Below are 16844 nucleotides of genomic sequence, written 5' to 3'. Positions count from 1 at the left end.
ATTAGCTTCCGGGACTAGGGGGAGGTGTGAGGAGCCTAGAGTGCAAAATTTAAGAAGCACTCACTCTCAGGGGCGTGCAGGTGCAGGGTAGCGAGGGCAGGACTCTAAGAGTGAGTCTCTTTCCTCCCCGTTTACCTGTCCTACTTTCGCTCTAAGCATTAAGTTCCCAGAGGACAGAGACTACTTCTTCATTAGAAGATCCCGGGGGGTCCCCAGCACTGAAGGGCTCACAGTTGGAGCTCAAACATTTGCCAGTGGTCAGGCTCATCTTTCTTTCCCTAGTGAAAAATGGCCTAGGTTGGGAAGGGCAGGTTCCTGTCTACTGCGTGATCCAACCGATTCTGGTTCGCCCAGTGTCTGGACTTGTCCTTTGCCAAGAATAAGCAGGTGAGATGGGCGGACGAACTCCAATGTCCCTGCAAGATTCAGGAAGTCCAAGCCAGAAAGTAAAGGACCTTTAGTTCCACGCATTGTTTTCTTTTTTACATGCGGGGCAACACACCTGGACAGTGTCGATGACTTGGTCCAAGCCACACGGCCGCACAGGGACAGCGACAGGGCTACACAACAAGTTCTTCCATGCTATGATCTATCTAATCAAGGAAAACCTGGGAAGCAGCTACTTGATGCACATCGAGTATATCGACGCTCTACTTACGAGGACTGGAACAGTGAGCAGGATCAGTCCATTGCTTTTGTCTGTCTGCTGAGTGCTGATTGGTCCCCGTTTAGGAAACGGAAAAAGGGGCGTGCACGCGGGCGCGGCTGCGTGAGAGACGCGCGCGGCGGCGCGGGAAGCAGTCTCCTTCCCCACGACCATGGCGTCGCTCAGATGTAGCACCGTCGTCTGCGTGATCTGCTTGGAGAAGCCGAAATACCGCTGTCCGGCCTGCCGCGTGCCCTAGTGAGCGAGGAGGTCGCGGGGTCTGGGGGTGCGGGTGTCCGGCCACGGCGGGAGGGCGGGAGGCCGGGCGGCAGCCGGCGGGCTGCTGGAGGGGCCGCGGGCCCTCGGGGCTGACGCGGCCTGTGGCCTCTGTTGTTACAGCTGCTCTGTAGCCTGCTTCCGGAAGCACAAAGGTGAGTGCCCGTCCCCGCCAGCCCTCGGCCCCCTCCTCGCGCGGGGTAGCCCCCACGTCCAGCCTCCGTCTTGGGGGCGTGGACCCTTGGGCTGCGCTTCTTTCTCCGCCTCGGGTCTCCGTGGGTTCTGCAGGAACCTCGCTTTCTCTTACTTGGTCCTTGGTGTCATAGGCCTCTCCCTGTGTGTCGGACAGTTCCCTCTGTTGTCCCTCTCTTTAATCGCTCTCACGGTTTTGAACAGTCAGTAGCCTTTCTTCTACCCCGCCCCTCCTTCTGCGTACTACTCTTCTTACTTAGAAATAGTTACCGATTGCTTTTCCCACCGAGGTCTACCCTAGCAGTTTCTTTCTCAGTATTCTGGTGTAGCCCCTTACCATTTTGGCTGAAACTGCACAAGTTTAACAATATTTTCACTCGTGTAAATAATGTCTTGTTAGAAACAAAGAGGTAAGTCCATGTACAACACAAGGAGAAGTCCTTGACTTGTTAAGAGAAAAAAGAACCAAGTAAGTTCTGTGTATGTGAACACACTTTTGTACCGTTAAAAAGAAGTGACCTGGCTGGGCGCGGTGGCTCACGCCTGTGATCCCAGCACTTTGAGAGGCCAAGGCGGGTGGATCACCTGAGCCCAGGAGTTCGAGACCAGCCTGGCCAACATGGTGAAACCCCGTCTCTACCAAAAATACAAAAATTAGCCGGCGTGGTGGCGCGCGCCAGCTACTCAGGAGGCTGAGGCAGGAGAATCGCTTGAACCTGGGAGGTGGAGGTTGCAGTGAGCCGAGATTGCACCACTGCACTCCAGCCTGGGCAACAGAGCGAGACTCAGTCTGAAAAAAAAAAAAAAAAATGTTTGATGTAGGCGGGGCGCGGTGGGTCATGCGCGGTGGGTCATCCCAGCACTTTGGGAGGCTGAGGTGTGCGGATCACTTGAACTCAGGAGTTTGAGACCAGCCTGGGCAACATGGTGAAACCCTGTCTGTATAAACAAAAAAAGCCAGGCGTGGCGGTCTGCGCCAGTGGTCCTAGCTACTCAGGAGGCAGAGGTGGGAAGATCGCTTGAGCCGGCAAGGAGGAGGTTGCAGTGAGCCAAGATCGCACCACTGCATTCCAGACTGGGAGACAGCAAGACTCTGTCTCAAAAAAAAAAAAAAAAAAGTTTGACGTAGATTCTTTCAGCTTATTTCCACTCTTGTACCAATATATCGAACTTTTTTTTTAGCTTTTAGAATCTCAGCAGTGAGACTGTACTCAACATCCTCATTTGATTTTATATGTTGTGCACTTTTCAAAACATAGTGCATACAGGCCAGGCGCAATGGCTCACGCCTGTAATCCCAGCACTTTGGGAGGCCAAGGTGGGTGGATCACCTGAGGTCAGGAGTTTGACACCAGCCTGGCCAACATGATGAAACCACATCTCTACTAAAAATACAAAAATGAACTGGGTGTGGAGGCGCGCGCCTGTGATCCCAGCTACTCAAGAGACTGAGGCAGGAGAATTGCTTAAACCATGGAGGCGAAGGTTGCAGTGAGCCGAGACTGCACCACTGCACTCCATCCTGGGCAACAGAGTGAGACTGTGTCTCAAAAAAAGTAAAAATTAAAAAAGTTAAAAATAACTAGTGCATACAAGTTCTTGCTCACTGATTTAAAGGACTGTATGTTATTTCATTATATAGTTGATACGACCATTATTTATATAAAGCTTCCTATTGGTGGATTTTTCTTTTTAATATTTGTTTTTAATTGACACGTAATTGCACACAATTTGAGTTACAGTGTGATATTTCAATACCTGTATACAATGTGTAAGGATCAAATAGGGTAGTTAGCATGTTCATCACCCCAAATAATCATTATTTCTTCATGTTGGGAACATTCACAATCCTCTCTTCCAGCTATTTGAAAGTATAAATTGCTGCCAACATGGTCACACTAAGGTGCTGTGTAACACTAGAACTTACTCCTCCTATCTGGCTGTAATTTTGTATCAATTAGCCAACTTCTCCCTAGCCCCCTACCCTCTACTCTTTCCAGCCTCTAGTTACCACTTTCTACTCTCTACTTCTGTGAAATCAACTTGCTTAGCATCCACATGTTAACAAGAACATCTTTCTGTGCCTGGCTTATTTCACTTAACACGATGTCATCTGGTCTTATCCACGTTGCTGCAAGTGACAGGATTTCGTGGTTTTTTATGGCTAATATCCAGTGTGTATATGTACCACATTTCTTTATCCCTGTTGGTGGATCCTTAGGTTGATTCCATATCTTGACTGTTGGGACTAGCAGTAAACGCGGGAGTGCAGGTATCTCTTTGGCAGACTGATTTAATTTCCTTTGGATATATACGCAGTAGTGGGATTTCTGGATCATATGGTAGTTCTATTCGTAGTTTTTTTAGGAACCTCCATGCTGTTTTCCATAATGACTCTACCAATTTACATTCCCAATAACAGTGCAGTGTATAAGAGTTCCCTTTTCTCCACATCTTTGCCAACATGTTATTTATTTTCTTTTTGATAATAGCCATTCTTACTTTGGTGAGATGATATCTCATTGTGGTCTTGACTTGCATGTCCCTAATGATTAGTGACGTTGAACATTTTTTCATGTACTTGTTGGCCATTTGTATGTCGTCTTTTGAGAAGTGTCTGTTCGGGCCATTTGTCCATTTTTATTTTTTTTGAGACGGAGTCTCGCTCTTGTCGCCCAGGCTGGAGTACAGTGGCACAATTTCTGCTTACTGCAACCTCCGCTTCCGGGGTTCAGGTGATTCTCCTGTCTCAGCCCCCAGAGTAGCTGGGATTACAGGTGCCTGCCACTATTCCTGGCTGATTTTTTTGTTTTTAGTAGAGACGAGGTTTCACCATGTTGGCCAGGCTGGTCTTGAACGCTTGACCTCAGGTGATCGACCTGCCTTGGCCTCCCAAAGGGCTGGAATTACAGCTGTGAGCCACCACGCCCAGCCCATTTGTCCACTTAAATTTTTTTTTTTTTTTTTTTTTTTTTTTTGGCTGTTGAGCTCCTTTTGTATTCTAGATATTAACCTTTTGTCAAGTGAATATTTTGCAAATATTTTCTCCCATCTTATAGTCTCTTCACTCTGTTGTTTCCTTTGTTGTACAGAAGCTTTTTTGTGTAATAGAATTCCATTTGCCTAGTTTTGCTTTTGTTGCCTTTTGAGATTTTATTCATAAAATCTTTGACTAGACCAAAGTCCTGAAGCATTTCCCCTGTGTTTTCTTGTAGTAGTTTCATAGTTTCAGGTCTTATATTTAGGTCTTTAATCCATTTTGATGTTTATATATGGTGACAGATAAGGATCTAGTTTCATTCTTCTGCATATGATTATCCTTACAGTTATCCTATTTTTCCAGTACCATTTATTGAAGAATGCTTTTTTCCCAGTATATGCTGTTGGTGCCTTTGTGAAAAGTCAGTTGGCTGTAAATGTGTGAATTTATATCTGGGTTCTCTATTCTGTTCCATTGATCTATGTGTCTATTTTTATGCTAGTACCATGCTGTTTTAGATATTATAGCTTTGTAGTATATTTCGAGGCCAAGTAGTGGTGATGCCTCCAGCCTTGTTCTATTTGCTCAGGATTGCTTTGGCTGTTGAGGATCTTCTGTGGTTCCATATTAATTTTAGAATTTTTTTTTTTTAATTTCTGTGAACAGTGTCATTGGTATTTTGATAGGGATTGTATTGACTCTGTAGATTACTTTGGGTAGTATGGTCATTTTAATATTTATTTTTCTTATTGGTGGATATTTACATTAATTTTGCCTTTGTTGCTGCTATAGGCAGTGTTAAAGTAGTATTTAATAAAGAATAATTTTTTATCAGAAATTTCTAATAGCCACATCTGTTGTACACTTTTCATTTGTCTTTTTATTTTTATTTTTTTGCAACAGTCTTGCTGTGTCACCCAGGCTGGAGTGCAGTGGTACTCACTATAGCTGTGACTTCCTGGGCACAGGCAATCCTCCTACCTCCGCCTCCCAAGTAGTTGGGACTACAGGCATGCGCCACCATGCCTGGCCTATTTATTTTTAATTTTAATTTTTGTGGGATGAAGTCTCACTGTATTGCCTGGGCTGGTCTTGAATTCCTGGGCTCAAGTGATCCTTCCACCTTGGCCTCCCAAAGCGTTGGGATTACAGACGTGAGCTACCCATGTCTAGCCTGTCATCTTTCTTGATTCCTATGAATATCTGCTGTGTTTGGCTTTTTCTTTCTTGATACTCTCCTTTGGAGGCTGGGAAGATACTGCTCTGTGGTATTCTTTCCTCCCTTTCTCCCTTTGAAGTCCTAACCAGGCCTGACCCTGTTCTAGCCTCTGAGGTCAGATGAGATAGGGTGCATTCAGGGTGGCATAGCTGTAGGTTCTCCTTGTTTCTTCTTTTTGAGACAGAGTCTTGCTCTTTTGCCCAGGATGGAGTGCAGTGGCGTGATCACAGCTCATTGCACCCTTGGCCTCTTGGGCCCAAGTGGCCTTCCCACCTTAGCCTCCTGAGTAACGGAGACAAACTTTATCTATTTTTCTTAGAGACAGGATCTCACTGTGTTGCCCAGGCTGGTCTTTGACTCCTGGGCTTAAGCAGTCCTCCTGTCTCGACCTCCCAAATTGCTGGGATTACAGGCAGGAACCACTGTGCCCAGTCCTCCCTTTTGCTAGATCTCTCCCTTGAAATTTGGTCCTTGACTTTTATTCCTAGGTAGGTGGTCTCTCTTTTACTTTAAACTTTTTTTTTTTTTTTTTTCTTGCTGACATCCAGATCTTTAGCTCCAGCCTCTTTTTGAGCCCCTTAGACACAAATGTATTTTGGGGTCAGGTACAACTCAGAAAATTCACCTCTTCTCCAGTCCCTCCTGCTGTGTTCCTTACACGTATAGCACAGCTGTAAAGTTAGATCTGGATTCTAAAATCTGCCTCTGCTACTTACTAGCTGTGGACACCAATGGACAAGTTTATTACAAGAAAAATTAATCCTTTCGTCTGTAAGTGGAATTAATAGTGTCCATGTCATGGGGGCTTTCTAAAGGTTCATTGAGCCACTATGTATCTCACTGTGTACCTGGCACAGTGCTTGGCACTCAGTCACTGGAAGCTGTTGTAACTGCCACCTATCTGACCAGAACCTTTCCGTAGCATATTGTCAAATCTACATTTTAAGTCTCTACAATCTGGTCCTGCCTTTATGTCCTCAGAATCCTTTCCTGTGACTTCATGCTCTGTTGATTCTCTGTCACCCAGGCTGGAGTGCAGTGGCACAATCATAGCTCACTGCAGCCTTGACATACTGGGCTTAAGTGATCTTCCTGCCTCAGCCTCCCAGGTAGCTGAGACCACATGCATGCACTACCATGCCTGGATGATTTTTTTTATTTTTTGTAGAGGCATAGTCTTGCTAGGTTGCCCAGGCTGGTTTCAAACTCCTGGGCTCAAGTGATCCTCCCACCTTGGCCTCCAAGTGTTAGGATTACAGACGTGAGCCAGCACAGCTGGCCTTCTGTTGACTTTGTAAGTTCTTTGGTTGTTTTTTCTCTAGTTTTATCCCATCTGGTATCTGGTTTACAGCAGCTATTTCAAACACCCCAGTTAATTGTGGTGAGAATCTTGTAAGATTCAGCAGGGTGGGGAGGATGGGGACAGGTTCTTGGGGTGCATGAATGAGCCCTGCTTTCTCAGCCTGCTGGCGGTTTTCCTTAACCTCCCTCTTGCTTTGATCTCTCACTTCCACATTCCTGGGCACCCACCCACATCCCTTACCTCAGACACTTGCTTCCTACCTAGATGCTAGCTTGGTGGGGAGGTGCAGCCTTGTTGCTGAAATGGAGGTAATGTGGGCCTGGGATTTGTGTCTTTTTCAGAACAGTGCAACCCTGAAGCTCGTCCTGCTGAGAAAAAAATAAGATCAGCTCTTCCTACCAAAACCATAAAGCCTGTGGAAAACAAAGGTGGGTTGGTTGACTTCAAACAAATCTACAAGGGACTTCACATAGAATAAGTTGAAAGGAAGGAAAAGGGGAGACTGGGGCTGGTCAGGGAATCCAGAACAAGAGCTTCATTGGGAAACAACAGCTTTCTTAGCCCTGAGCATCAGGAGTGGGGCCATGTCATCATGAGTGATGTTGAAGCAACAGCCTGAAAGCAGTATTCAGAAGAAAAATGGGCAGAAGACAGAGATGAGAAAGGCCATGGCTGTGGTTTGGGGCTCTGTGGTGGGCCCTGCTGGCAGGAGCCTTCTCTAGCCCACAGCTGCTGGTCTCCCTCCATGAATCTGGCTGGGGCTGTCAGTTCACCTGAGCTCAGCCCAGGCAGGAGGCTTTCTTTGTCCTAGATCATCTTGCTGCTGCTGGGGGTTCAGAGCTCATAGCAGTAGTGGGCTGTCGACCCATCCGTCCAGCCATCTGAATGTTCTTTAATACCTCCTGGGTGTCATGCACCATGCCAGGCTCTGAAAGCAGCCCCTCTGGTGCCACCAAAGAGGTATTGAACATTCACTCCAAAGGCATGGCCCATTTTTGCCCTTTGAGAAATTTCCAGGTTGGGTTCAGGCAATGCCAGCAGTTTCTGCCCATGCTGAAAGCACAGGAGATTCTGCTTGACTCTTTTTTACAGAGCATCCAGTTAATTGGCCCATCACAGGGTTGGAGCCATGTAGAGGTGGGGATGGGTAATAAGTTATTAGACAGCCAGGGTCTAAGCCTAAAGACCAGAGGACCACATACACAAGTAAGGATGTGAACACTAGGGTGCATTTGTTAAAATCACCAATTCTTTCACTTAGCCTCCCTCTTCTAAAAAAGGAGTGTTAGTATAGTCACAAACTCCAGAGAAGAGGATTTTTGTCTGTACCTGCTTGAATACCCCTATCACTATTACATGTGTGTGCATACATTTTTATCCTGTTGAAGTAGTTTTAAAATCTGGTGCCCAGGCCTCCTTTTTAGTCATGAGCCGTTGACTGTTTTGTATTCCTTAGATGATGACTCTATAGCTGATTTTCTCAATAGTGATGAGGAAGAAGACAGAGTTTCTTTGCAGAATTTAAAGAATTTAGGTAAGTCTGTGCTGTGCTTGTTTATTTGTCAGTGGTTGAGATACATTTACTGTGTTGTAAGGATTGTGATTTTTTTTAAAGTTATTAAATCCTTGAATAAGTATGGCATGCAGGGCCCTTACTATCTAGCAACATAATTCTGTAAACATAAGGGTGTCACACCTCCCAGCCTGCCCACACCATTCCTTCTGCCTGGAATCCTGCTGGTCTTGCAGGTTGGCAAAATTTTGCTCCTCCTTCAAGGCTTGGTAGAAGTTTGCTTTGCTCAGCTAAGCTTTTCTTGACTTTTTGTGTCTCTTTCAGGATTAGGCACTTTTTTGGTTTCCCTTAGCAACTTGGACTTACTAGTAATAAATCACTGTTACATTTTATGGTAATTTATCTCTCACATACCGATTTGTACAGCAGGGACCTGTATTCCCAGATCCCCAGTGCTCAGTTCACAGTCCAGCCTTTAACGCAAACGGGTTATCACATGATTTGGTTTAAGGGGAAACAGGTGTTGCCATTTTTGTAGCACTGCTTATTCAGTCCTTAAAACATTGTTACATGTGTATAGTGTGTTAATTTCATTCTTCTCATGTCACAGAATCATGTTAAAAGGTTATGCTTTGCACTTAGTCTCATGGTTATGATTAGACTGAGTTTGGAGCTGAGCTGGTAATAGGTGTGAAAAATTTTATAGACTGTAAAGTACCATGCAGGTATTATTGTTGGTTCCCTGCTACTGGTCCTGCTGCACGCCAAATCACATGCTCAGACATCAGAGTATTTCATATAGCTGTCTTCACCACTGGCAACTTGTATGGCTAGAAGGAAATCATGCGAGCAGCTTAATGCTATTATTAGCTTTTTGATTGTGCTGATAAAGCATTTTTTTCTTAGCTGAAGTGGCACGAAGTTACAATATTTACAAAGATACCAAGAACTAGTATCTGTTACTGCATTTAATGTGGAAATAGTTTGATATGCTGATCTCACCTTTCATTTTATAGAGGTGGTATCTCGCCACGTTGCCCAGGCTGGTCTTGAACTTCTGAGTTCAAGCGATCTTGCCCACCTTGACCTCCCTAATTGCTGGTATTACAGACAGGAGCCACCACGCCTGGCTGATAGTTTTATTACACTTGAAATATTTCTTCACTTTTCAGCCATCTCCATGTTTTCCCACTTGAACTCAGATTGGCTTTTTTTCTTGTTAATTTTTAGGGGAATCTGCAACATTAAGAAGCTTATTGCTCAATCCACACCTCAGGCAGTTGATGGTCAACCTCGATCAGGGGGAAGACAAAGCAAAGCTCATGAGAGCCTACATGCAAGAGCCCTTGTTTGTGGAGTTTGCAGACTGTTGTTTAGGAATTGTGGAGCCATCCCAGAATGAGGATTCTTAAGATGGATTATTGTGCTGCTTGCTCAAACGTGTGCTTGACTCCCAGAACCTGCCTGCTCCCTCTCCCAGGAGACCAGCTAGTGTGGGGGGGCCCCAGACAGAAGAGGTTTCCAGGATGCAGACTAGGTTATACAGGCCTTTACCGGCATTGATGTGGCTCATGTTTCAGGCAGACGTGGGGCCCTTAAGGTGGCAAGTCCTTTGTGGAGAAAAAACTTGACATTCAGATGGTTGTTTTTAAATGTTTTACTTTTGGTACAGTTGATAGACATCATAAATGATATCAAGCTTTACACTTCATATGGAGTTAAACTTGGTCAGTGTTACTAAATAAAATCAGGATGTGATTCTACTGTACATTGCATTATTCATAATTGTTTGAAATTACATTAAATAAATCAACTTATTAAATACTAAAGTTTTGTTCCTTTTTAAAGGAAATAACCACAAAATTTTCCCCAGCCCAAATTTTAGGCCAACTTTGGTTGTTTTCTTCCAAAAGTGCTTATGTGGAATTGGGTCCCCACTGTAGTGACAGTCAGTCATGACTGCTGCTGAGTTTGATCTGTGAAGGTAGTGAAATGTGGCCCTGATGTTTCTTAACCCTGGTTTGCTAACTACCAGCCCTGACACCATCAGTGCTTGATGTAGCCTGGAGCCCCAGGCCCACTGATGCACTGGGCATGGGGCCCTGGCTTGAAGGCTGGAGCCGTTACTGTTGTTCATGTGCATTTGGAGCACTGTGGGAATCGTCTGGCAGCTGTGTGCTGATTAAATGTCTTTGGCAAGGCAGCTGGCAGGAAAAGGCCTTGTGGAAACAAAGGCACCAAGGATCACCCAGCCCAGTAAAGGCAGAAGCGGTCACATGTGGATCAGCCTGTGTCTTTCCAGCAGAATCTGATTAAAGCCTGTAATGCTGTAGGGCGAAGGTTCAGGGCAGATGTCAGCATAGCGCAGTGGAGACTTTCTGCAGTGAAACTTGATCGATCCCTAGAGGGGAGAGAGAGCTGCAGCTTTAGCCCCAGTTCCTGGGGCGAACAGAGCGTAACAGAACCCCACACAGCAGATGCTAGAAATGCAAGGAGGTATGGACAAGTACTAGTACTGGGGGCCACAGCAGGATTAAAATAGCGTTACATCCACTCAGTGTGAGACAGATGAGGAAACCCTAGGAGGAGGCGCTCCCTAAGAGGAATGTCTGTCACACTCCTATGACTGCTTAAAGCCGGAAGAACAAAACATTTACCCTTCTGTTTAGCAGGCCTGTGTGTTTTCATGGGAGATTTCATTCAGATTAAGGCCTACAGTAATTCCTCTGAATGGAAATTCAGCGTTTCCTTCTGCCTTGTCATTTCACTTACTCCTTGCTGTGACTCCATGCAGTAGGTTGAGTATTAGCCCATTTTCTAGACAGACTCCGAGAAAATGTGTCTTAGCCAAGATCATCCAGTGAATGGGGCAGAACCAGGACCCAGACCCTGGAGTTCTACCTCCCAGTGCAACACACTTTCACCTTTCCTCGGCCACTTTATTTCTATGAGGCCTGGCTTACTGGGGTGACTCACAAAGCCCTGAGTGACACTGACTTCCCGAGTGTGCTGGCTGACTTTTCCCTGGATGCAAACAGCTGGGCACGGTGGCTCACACCTGCAATTCCAGCACTTTGGGAGGGCAAGGCAGGTGGACCGCTTGAAGTCAGGAGTTCGAGACCAGCCTGGCCAATATGGCGAAACCCTGTCTCTATTAAAAATACAAACAAAATGCAGCCAGGTGTGGTGGCACATGCCCTGTAGTCCCAGCTATTCGGGAGGCTGAGGCAGGAGAATCACTTAAACCCACTGCACTCCATCCTGGGCAACAGAGTGAGACACCATCTCAAAAAATTAACATGAAAAAAGACCCACAGAGAACTTGGACCACGGACCCTGCTTGTCATTTCCTCAGCTAGAAAAGGAGAAAAACCCAGAAATACAGTTAGAGGAAAACATGGTGCCAAATCCAGTGCCTTTTGAGGTAACCAACTGATCACAACCGAAGTTGTGATGTGGGACTAACTAGATTATTTGCTCTCAAGTCTTGGGTAGTTTCTTTTTTGCTACGTCTCATGAATTTTTCCTCTTTTCTGTAACTGACCTATTATTACCCTAAGCCAAACTTTTTTTTTTTTTTTTTTTTTTTTTTTTACACGGACTCTTGTCCGACAGGCCTGGGTTGCAGTGGCACAATCTTGGCTCACTGCAATCTCCACCTGCCAGGTTCAAGCAATTCTCATGCCTCAGCTTCCCGAATAGCTGGGACTACAGGCACCTGCCACTACACCCAACTAATTTTCGTATTTTTAGTAGAGACAGGGTTTCGCCATGTTGGCCAGGCTGGTCTTGAACTCCTGACCTCAGGTGATCCACCTGCCTCGGCTTCCCAAAATGCTGGGATTACAGGTGTGAGCCACCACTCCAGGCCCTAAGCCGAACTTTAACCACCTCCTGCTCCTGACTCATCTAGAGCCTTGGTTCTCACAGTGTGGTTCATGGAGCATCAGCATCAGCTGGGAGCTTGCTAGAAACACAGCATTGCATTTGGAAATGGGACTAAAAGAAGATTTAGAGATGCTGAAATAATTAGAAGCACTTTTTAGAAAGATAAAGGGCCCTGGAAGATTCCCAGTTATAACAAAGTAAATAATCCAAACCTGCAGTTGGTTGGGACGTGCAGGCCTCTGGTTTACCCAGTAGGGTTAGGGAGGGATCTTTTTTTTTTTTTGAGACGGAGTCTCGCTCTGTCGCCCAGGCTGGAGTGCAGTGGCTGGATCTCAGCTCACTGTAAGCTCCACCTCCTGGGTTTACGCCATTCTCCTTCCTCAGCTTCCCAAGTAGCTGGGACTACAGGCGCCCGCCACCTCGCCCAGCTAGGTTTTTTGTATTTTTTAGTAGAGACGGGGTTTCACCGTATTAGCCAGGATGGTCTCAATCTCCTGACCTTGTGATCCACCCGTCTCGGCCTCCCAAAGTGCTGGGATCACAGGCGTGAGCCACCGCGCCCGGCCAGGGACGGATCTTGTCCCAGCCTCAGTCCCACTCCCACTGTGAACTTGTAGGCTTTGCTCCTGCTGTTCTCAGGATCAAAGCTGTCATGGCCATCACATACAACGTACCTGAGGCAGTGCTCGGATGGATGTGACACCAGCCTGGTCTTGTTGTGCTGTCTGGACAGTGTAGCTCCTGGGGCTGCTCCTGGGGAGCTGGAGGCAGGCCCAGACCACTAATTTCCTCTGAAAGCTGCCTACACCCATTGCTGTATTGGCCAGGACCAGTCCCAGGGGCCAGAGGCGGATTATTGCCTCCAGGAACCTGGTCTGCAGCGGCGAGGTGCTCAAGGAACAGGGAGCTTGAGAAAAGTGTTTTTCTTCCACACCATCCAGTTCTTTAGCAGCAAGGTAGGCCATTCTGATCTTAAAAAGCAAACATCCTTTTATAGCTTTAGATTTATCTAGACCTCTTCGCAGAAAATGGAAATCAAAACTATCTTTAACAAATCATGTTAACAAGGTGAACTGAAGGCACCTGGTTGTGAACAGCTGGCTGCCCTGAACCGAACTGGTTCCATATGGCACAAGTCTATACACCCCAGGCAACTGTGCTTAGGCCTTACATATGCTACTTGAAAACAAAAAAACAGCCCATTGAGATATAACTGATACGCCATAAAACCCAGTCTTCTAAAGTGTACATCTCAGAGTTTGGTATATTCCCAGAGTTGCTTACACCACTCTTTACCTTCATAACCACCCTGCAGGGTAGGTGTTACTGTGCCCACCGCATACACGAGGAATATGAGGCTCACATGTGAACAACCTGCCCAAGGCCACCTGCATTACAGTGGCAGAGCCAGCATTCCCACTCAGGTCCATCTGATCCCCAAAACTGATCCACTGCCCACCCCGACTTCTTGGGTCTTACTTACTCTCCACTTCTGCCACGCATGCTTGATGACTGTGGCAGCTGCATGGAGCCTCTGGATGTGTTTCCGAGTTAACCAGGAACGAATGGCTAAGAGGTTCGCCCAGAAACAGGAGAGATAATAAAGGAGCCGTTAGAGCTGTCAGTGACCTGGCTGCAGCAGCACCACAGTTGCTGTCAAACTTTCAAATATGTATTTTTTTTTCAATAAATAAATGACTACCTTGTGCTACAGATAACATTCTGAAGTCAATACATAAGGCAAAATTGGCTTTTAAATATTCCTTACACTGCCCACACACTTGGATACACCTACACAATACAGTGAAGGGGCACTGGGGAGCCTGGACTGGCTGAGGGCCCAGCAGTCACTTCTCGTCTCAGACTCGGTCCAGGTCAGCACCCAGGGAATGGGAGTAGTCTGGACTGTCTATGCCTTTAAAAATTGGCTTTTTTTTTTTAACTCCTCAGTTGAATTTGGTTGCTTTATGCATCCCTGATCTCACATCACCATATACCCAAACACTGATACAATTAATAGATGGTGGTAATTTTTATTCTCTTCTCTACAATTTCAGCATATTCTTTTTGTTTTTTCTTTTTTTTTTTTTTTTTTGAGACAGGGTCTTGCCCAGGCTGGAGTGCAGTGGCATGAACAGCTTGTTGTAGCCTCAGTAAGGCCGTAGCTTCAATCTTCCAGGCTCAAGCGATCCTCTTGCCTCAGCCTCTGGAGTAATTGGGACCAGGGCACGTGCTACCAGGCACGGTTAATTGTTATTTTATTTTTTTTGAGACAGAGTCTTGCTCTGTCACCCAGGCTGGAGTGCAATGGTGCAATCTCAGCTCACTGCAACCTCTGCCTCCTGGGGTGAGGTGATTCTCCTGCTTCAGCCTCCTGAGTAGCTAGGATTACAGGTGCGTACTACCACACTTGGCTAATTTTTGTGTTTTTAGTAGATACAGAGTTTTGCCATGTTGGCCAGGCTGGTCTCGAACTCCTGACCTCAAATGATCTGCCTGCCTTGGCCTGCCAAAGTGCTGGGATTACAGGTGTGAGCCTCCACATCCAGCCATTTTTTTTTTTTTTTTTGTAGCGATGAGGCCTCCCCATGTTGCCCAGGCTGGTCTCAAATTCCTGGGCTCAAGTGATACTCCCACCTCAGCCTCCCAAAGTGCTGGGATTATAAGAGCAAACTATTGTGCCCAGCTTCCTTATACAACTTTTTAATGCCTACACGCACAGAAACACACCTTACAAGGATGGCATCACCCTAAATATGTAGTTTGGCATCTAGGTATGAATATCATTTTGGAAGTGGTTCTCCATTAAATTTATAATAGTCTTCAAAAACACTTAGCTGCATCATAGGGACAGTCTGGTCCCTCATTTGGCTATGACGTCACCACTGTTAGATATTTGGATTCTTTCTAACACTTTTCCTTTTCAAAATAAGACCACTATGAACATGGTGGTTAATACATCTTTTCATTTGATGAACTCCTTTTGGTTTTTACCTTCTCCTTAAATTCATTCCAGCCCCAGAGCCCAGCAGGTAATGGTTTGAGTTGTCATAAAGGAAAAAAAAAGTTGGCCTAAACAGCTGTCAGGGTCTGAGAAAGAGGAATTAAAGACAACGTTTAGCCTCCACTTCTTACAGAGTACCTTTGTTTATGGAGTGACTTGGTTTCCACTGAACTGGAGAGACATTATGGGTGAGAGGGATAGGGAATCTGAATCCCAGCACACCACAGGGACGAGGCATCCATCTCTTCAGGCTGGGACACAGCTTCAGGAGATGGGGACTCGACGAGCCATGTTTCAAAGGAAACCAACATCCTGTGGAGTCTGTGTGCAGTGCTGACAGGTGACCTGCCCACCTACCTGCCTGGATGAGCATGGCGGCCCGCCGCTGCCGCTCCTGCTCTCGGTGCCGGTGTCGCCTCCAGCCACCCTGGATGCAGCGGGCACACTGCTCCAGCACCTGGGTACGCCCGCATTCCAGAAGCTCCAGCTGGGAGAAAAGGCATCCACTGAGGGCAGCCTCTTCTCCCCCTGCCCCATCCTGCTGAGGAGAGCACACAGCTGGCCTCTGTAACCTCCTCATGCCCAAACCAGCTCACCATGGAATCAGTAATGAACACCTTGGTCCTGCCACAGTGCATGGGGGCTGGCATGGCCTCAGCCGAGTCACCAGGTGTGGCTGCTGCCTGAGTTAGGACCGGCAGAGTGTGGAGAATGTCCTGGATGAGAGGTTCAAGCGTGGCTTCCTCACTGTGTGGACACCATTCTGGGGGAGGGAGATGGCCCTATCAGTGCCTGGTCGTCTCTGCACGCCTCTGTGGCCTGAAGAAACTGGCTTTGGCCTCCCTAGCACTCTACAGGTCTCTTTCCTGCTGTTCTTGGCTCTAGCCATTTTTTCCTTGTTCTTTTGGAGGAAGCCACCAACAGTCCCTCTATTGTCCCTCAGGGCACTGGCTGTTCCGTGGAGCCTTGGAATACCCACTTGTGCCTGTGTGTCCTGGGGTGTCCTACAACCTCTACTGCCGTGAGTCCCTTTGGGCAGGCTGGCAAAGGGTACCTGACACCTGGAAGGGTGACTCCTTCCAAGCTTGGATTCCCAGGCTGCTCAGCCAGCATTTGTTTCCAAGGCCACAAATGCACATCCTGAGGGCCAAACAGGGCAGCTAGGCCACTCCCTCAGCCCCAACCCCTCACTCCCCACCATGTATGGGAAAAGGGAGATGCAGTCCCAGCCCTTAGTTTGGGAATCTTCTATTGCAAATAAAAAGAATAAATTAAAAAATAAAAATAAAAAAAAATCCCAGCCCTGCAAAGGTCCCGCGTCCCACTGCCTGCCCTCCCGCAGCTCGCAGGGCTTACTCCTGGAGAGGGAGGATTTACCTGAAGACTCTGACCACCTTAGCTGCCCAGTGCCTCTCTGGAGACAGAGGCTGCCAAAGGAGACACCACAGATGAGAAACAGCAGCAAAATCAACCAGGGGCCAGAAGGGCTTTGGGCAAGAGACATGGAACAGGACAGCATGGAGAGGGAGAAGAAAGGAGAAAGGGTGAAAGGAAAGTGAAAACTGCCCAGGAGGGGAGGAAACAAAGCAGGATTGCCCTAGTGGCTGTGAGGGGCCCAGGGTAAGGCTGGGTGGGAGGGGCAGTGGTGCTGGGCTGGGGTCCTGCCGAGGTGGGACCCCCCCCCGCCCCGGCAGCCTGTCCTTGGCCTGTTCTCCCTCTGCCTGTGTCTGGGTCCCGTGGCTCCCACAGCCTCAGTTTTATCTGCATGCTAACAACCCCCACATGAGGGCCTCCAGATCTTTCCCTCGAGACTAAAGCCTGCC

General features: G+C 47.0%; 2 protein-coding genes across 2 annotated transcripts in view; one reads left to right on the top strand and one right to left on the bottom strand.

Annotated features, from left to right (window-relative positions):
* Positions 1–732: 732 nt before the first annotated feature.
* On the top strand, positions 733–9958 carry ZNHIT3 (zinc finger HIT-type containing 3). Its single transcript, XM_010376882.2, has 5 exons — positions 733–904; positions 1046–1077; positions 6958–7044; positions 8073–8150; positions 9360–9958. The coding sequence occupies exons 1-5, from the start codon at positions 819–821 to the stop codon at positions 9539–9541; spliced, it is 465 nt and encodes a 154-aa protein (XP_010375184.1). The 5' UTR covers positions 733–818; the 3' UTR covers positions 9542–9958.
* The window catches only part of MYO19 (myosin XIX), a 42697-nt gene continuing 35624 nt past the window's right edge, over positions 9772–16844 (bottom strand). The window contains 6 exon segments of the mRNA XM_030923064.1: positions 9772–10408; positions 10411–10530; positions 12692–12988; positions 13501–13586; positions 15379–15508; positions 15618–15784. Coding sequence (XP_030778924.1) covers positions 10253–10408; positions 10411–10530; positions 12692–12988; positions 13501–13586; positions 15379–15508; positions 15618–15784 — 956 coding nt within the window. The 3' untranslated portion in view covers positions 9772–10252.

The sequence above is a fragment of the Rhinopithecus roxellana genome, chromosome 19 (assembly GCF_007565055.1).
Source record: "Rhinopithecus roxellana isolate Shanxi Qingling chromosome 19, ASM756505v1, whole genome shotgun sequence".
In the NCBI taxonomy this organism is placed as follows: domain Eukaryota; kingdom Metazoa; phylum Chordata; class Mammalia; order Primates; family Cercopithecidae; genus Rhinopithecus; species Rhinopithecus roxellana.
The sequence above is the reverse complement of the archived record's forward strand: the minus strand, read 5'-3'. Positions and strand labels throughout refer to the sequence as shown.

Bases quoted from the DNA above. Each gene is read 5' to 3' on its own strand.
- ZNHIT3 (XM_010376882.2), top strand. From the start codon at position 819: ATGGCGTCGCTCAGATGTAGCACCGTCGTCTGCGTGATCTGCTTGGAG. The intron at 7,045-8,072 runs GTGGGTTGGTTG...TGTATTCCTTAG, and splicing joins AAAGCCTGTGGAAAACAAAG to ATGATGACTCTATAGCTGAT. The intron at 8,151-9,359 runs GTAAGTCTGTGC...GTTAATTTTTAG, and splicing joins GCAGAATTTAAAGAATTTAG to GGGAATCTGCAACATTAAGA.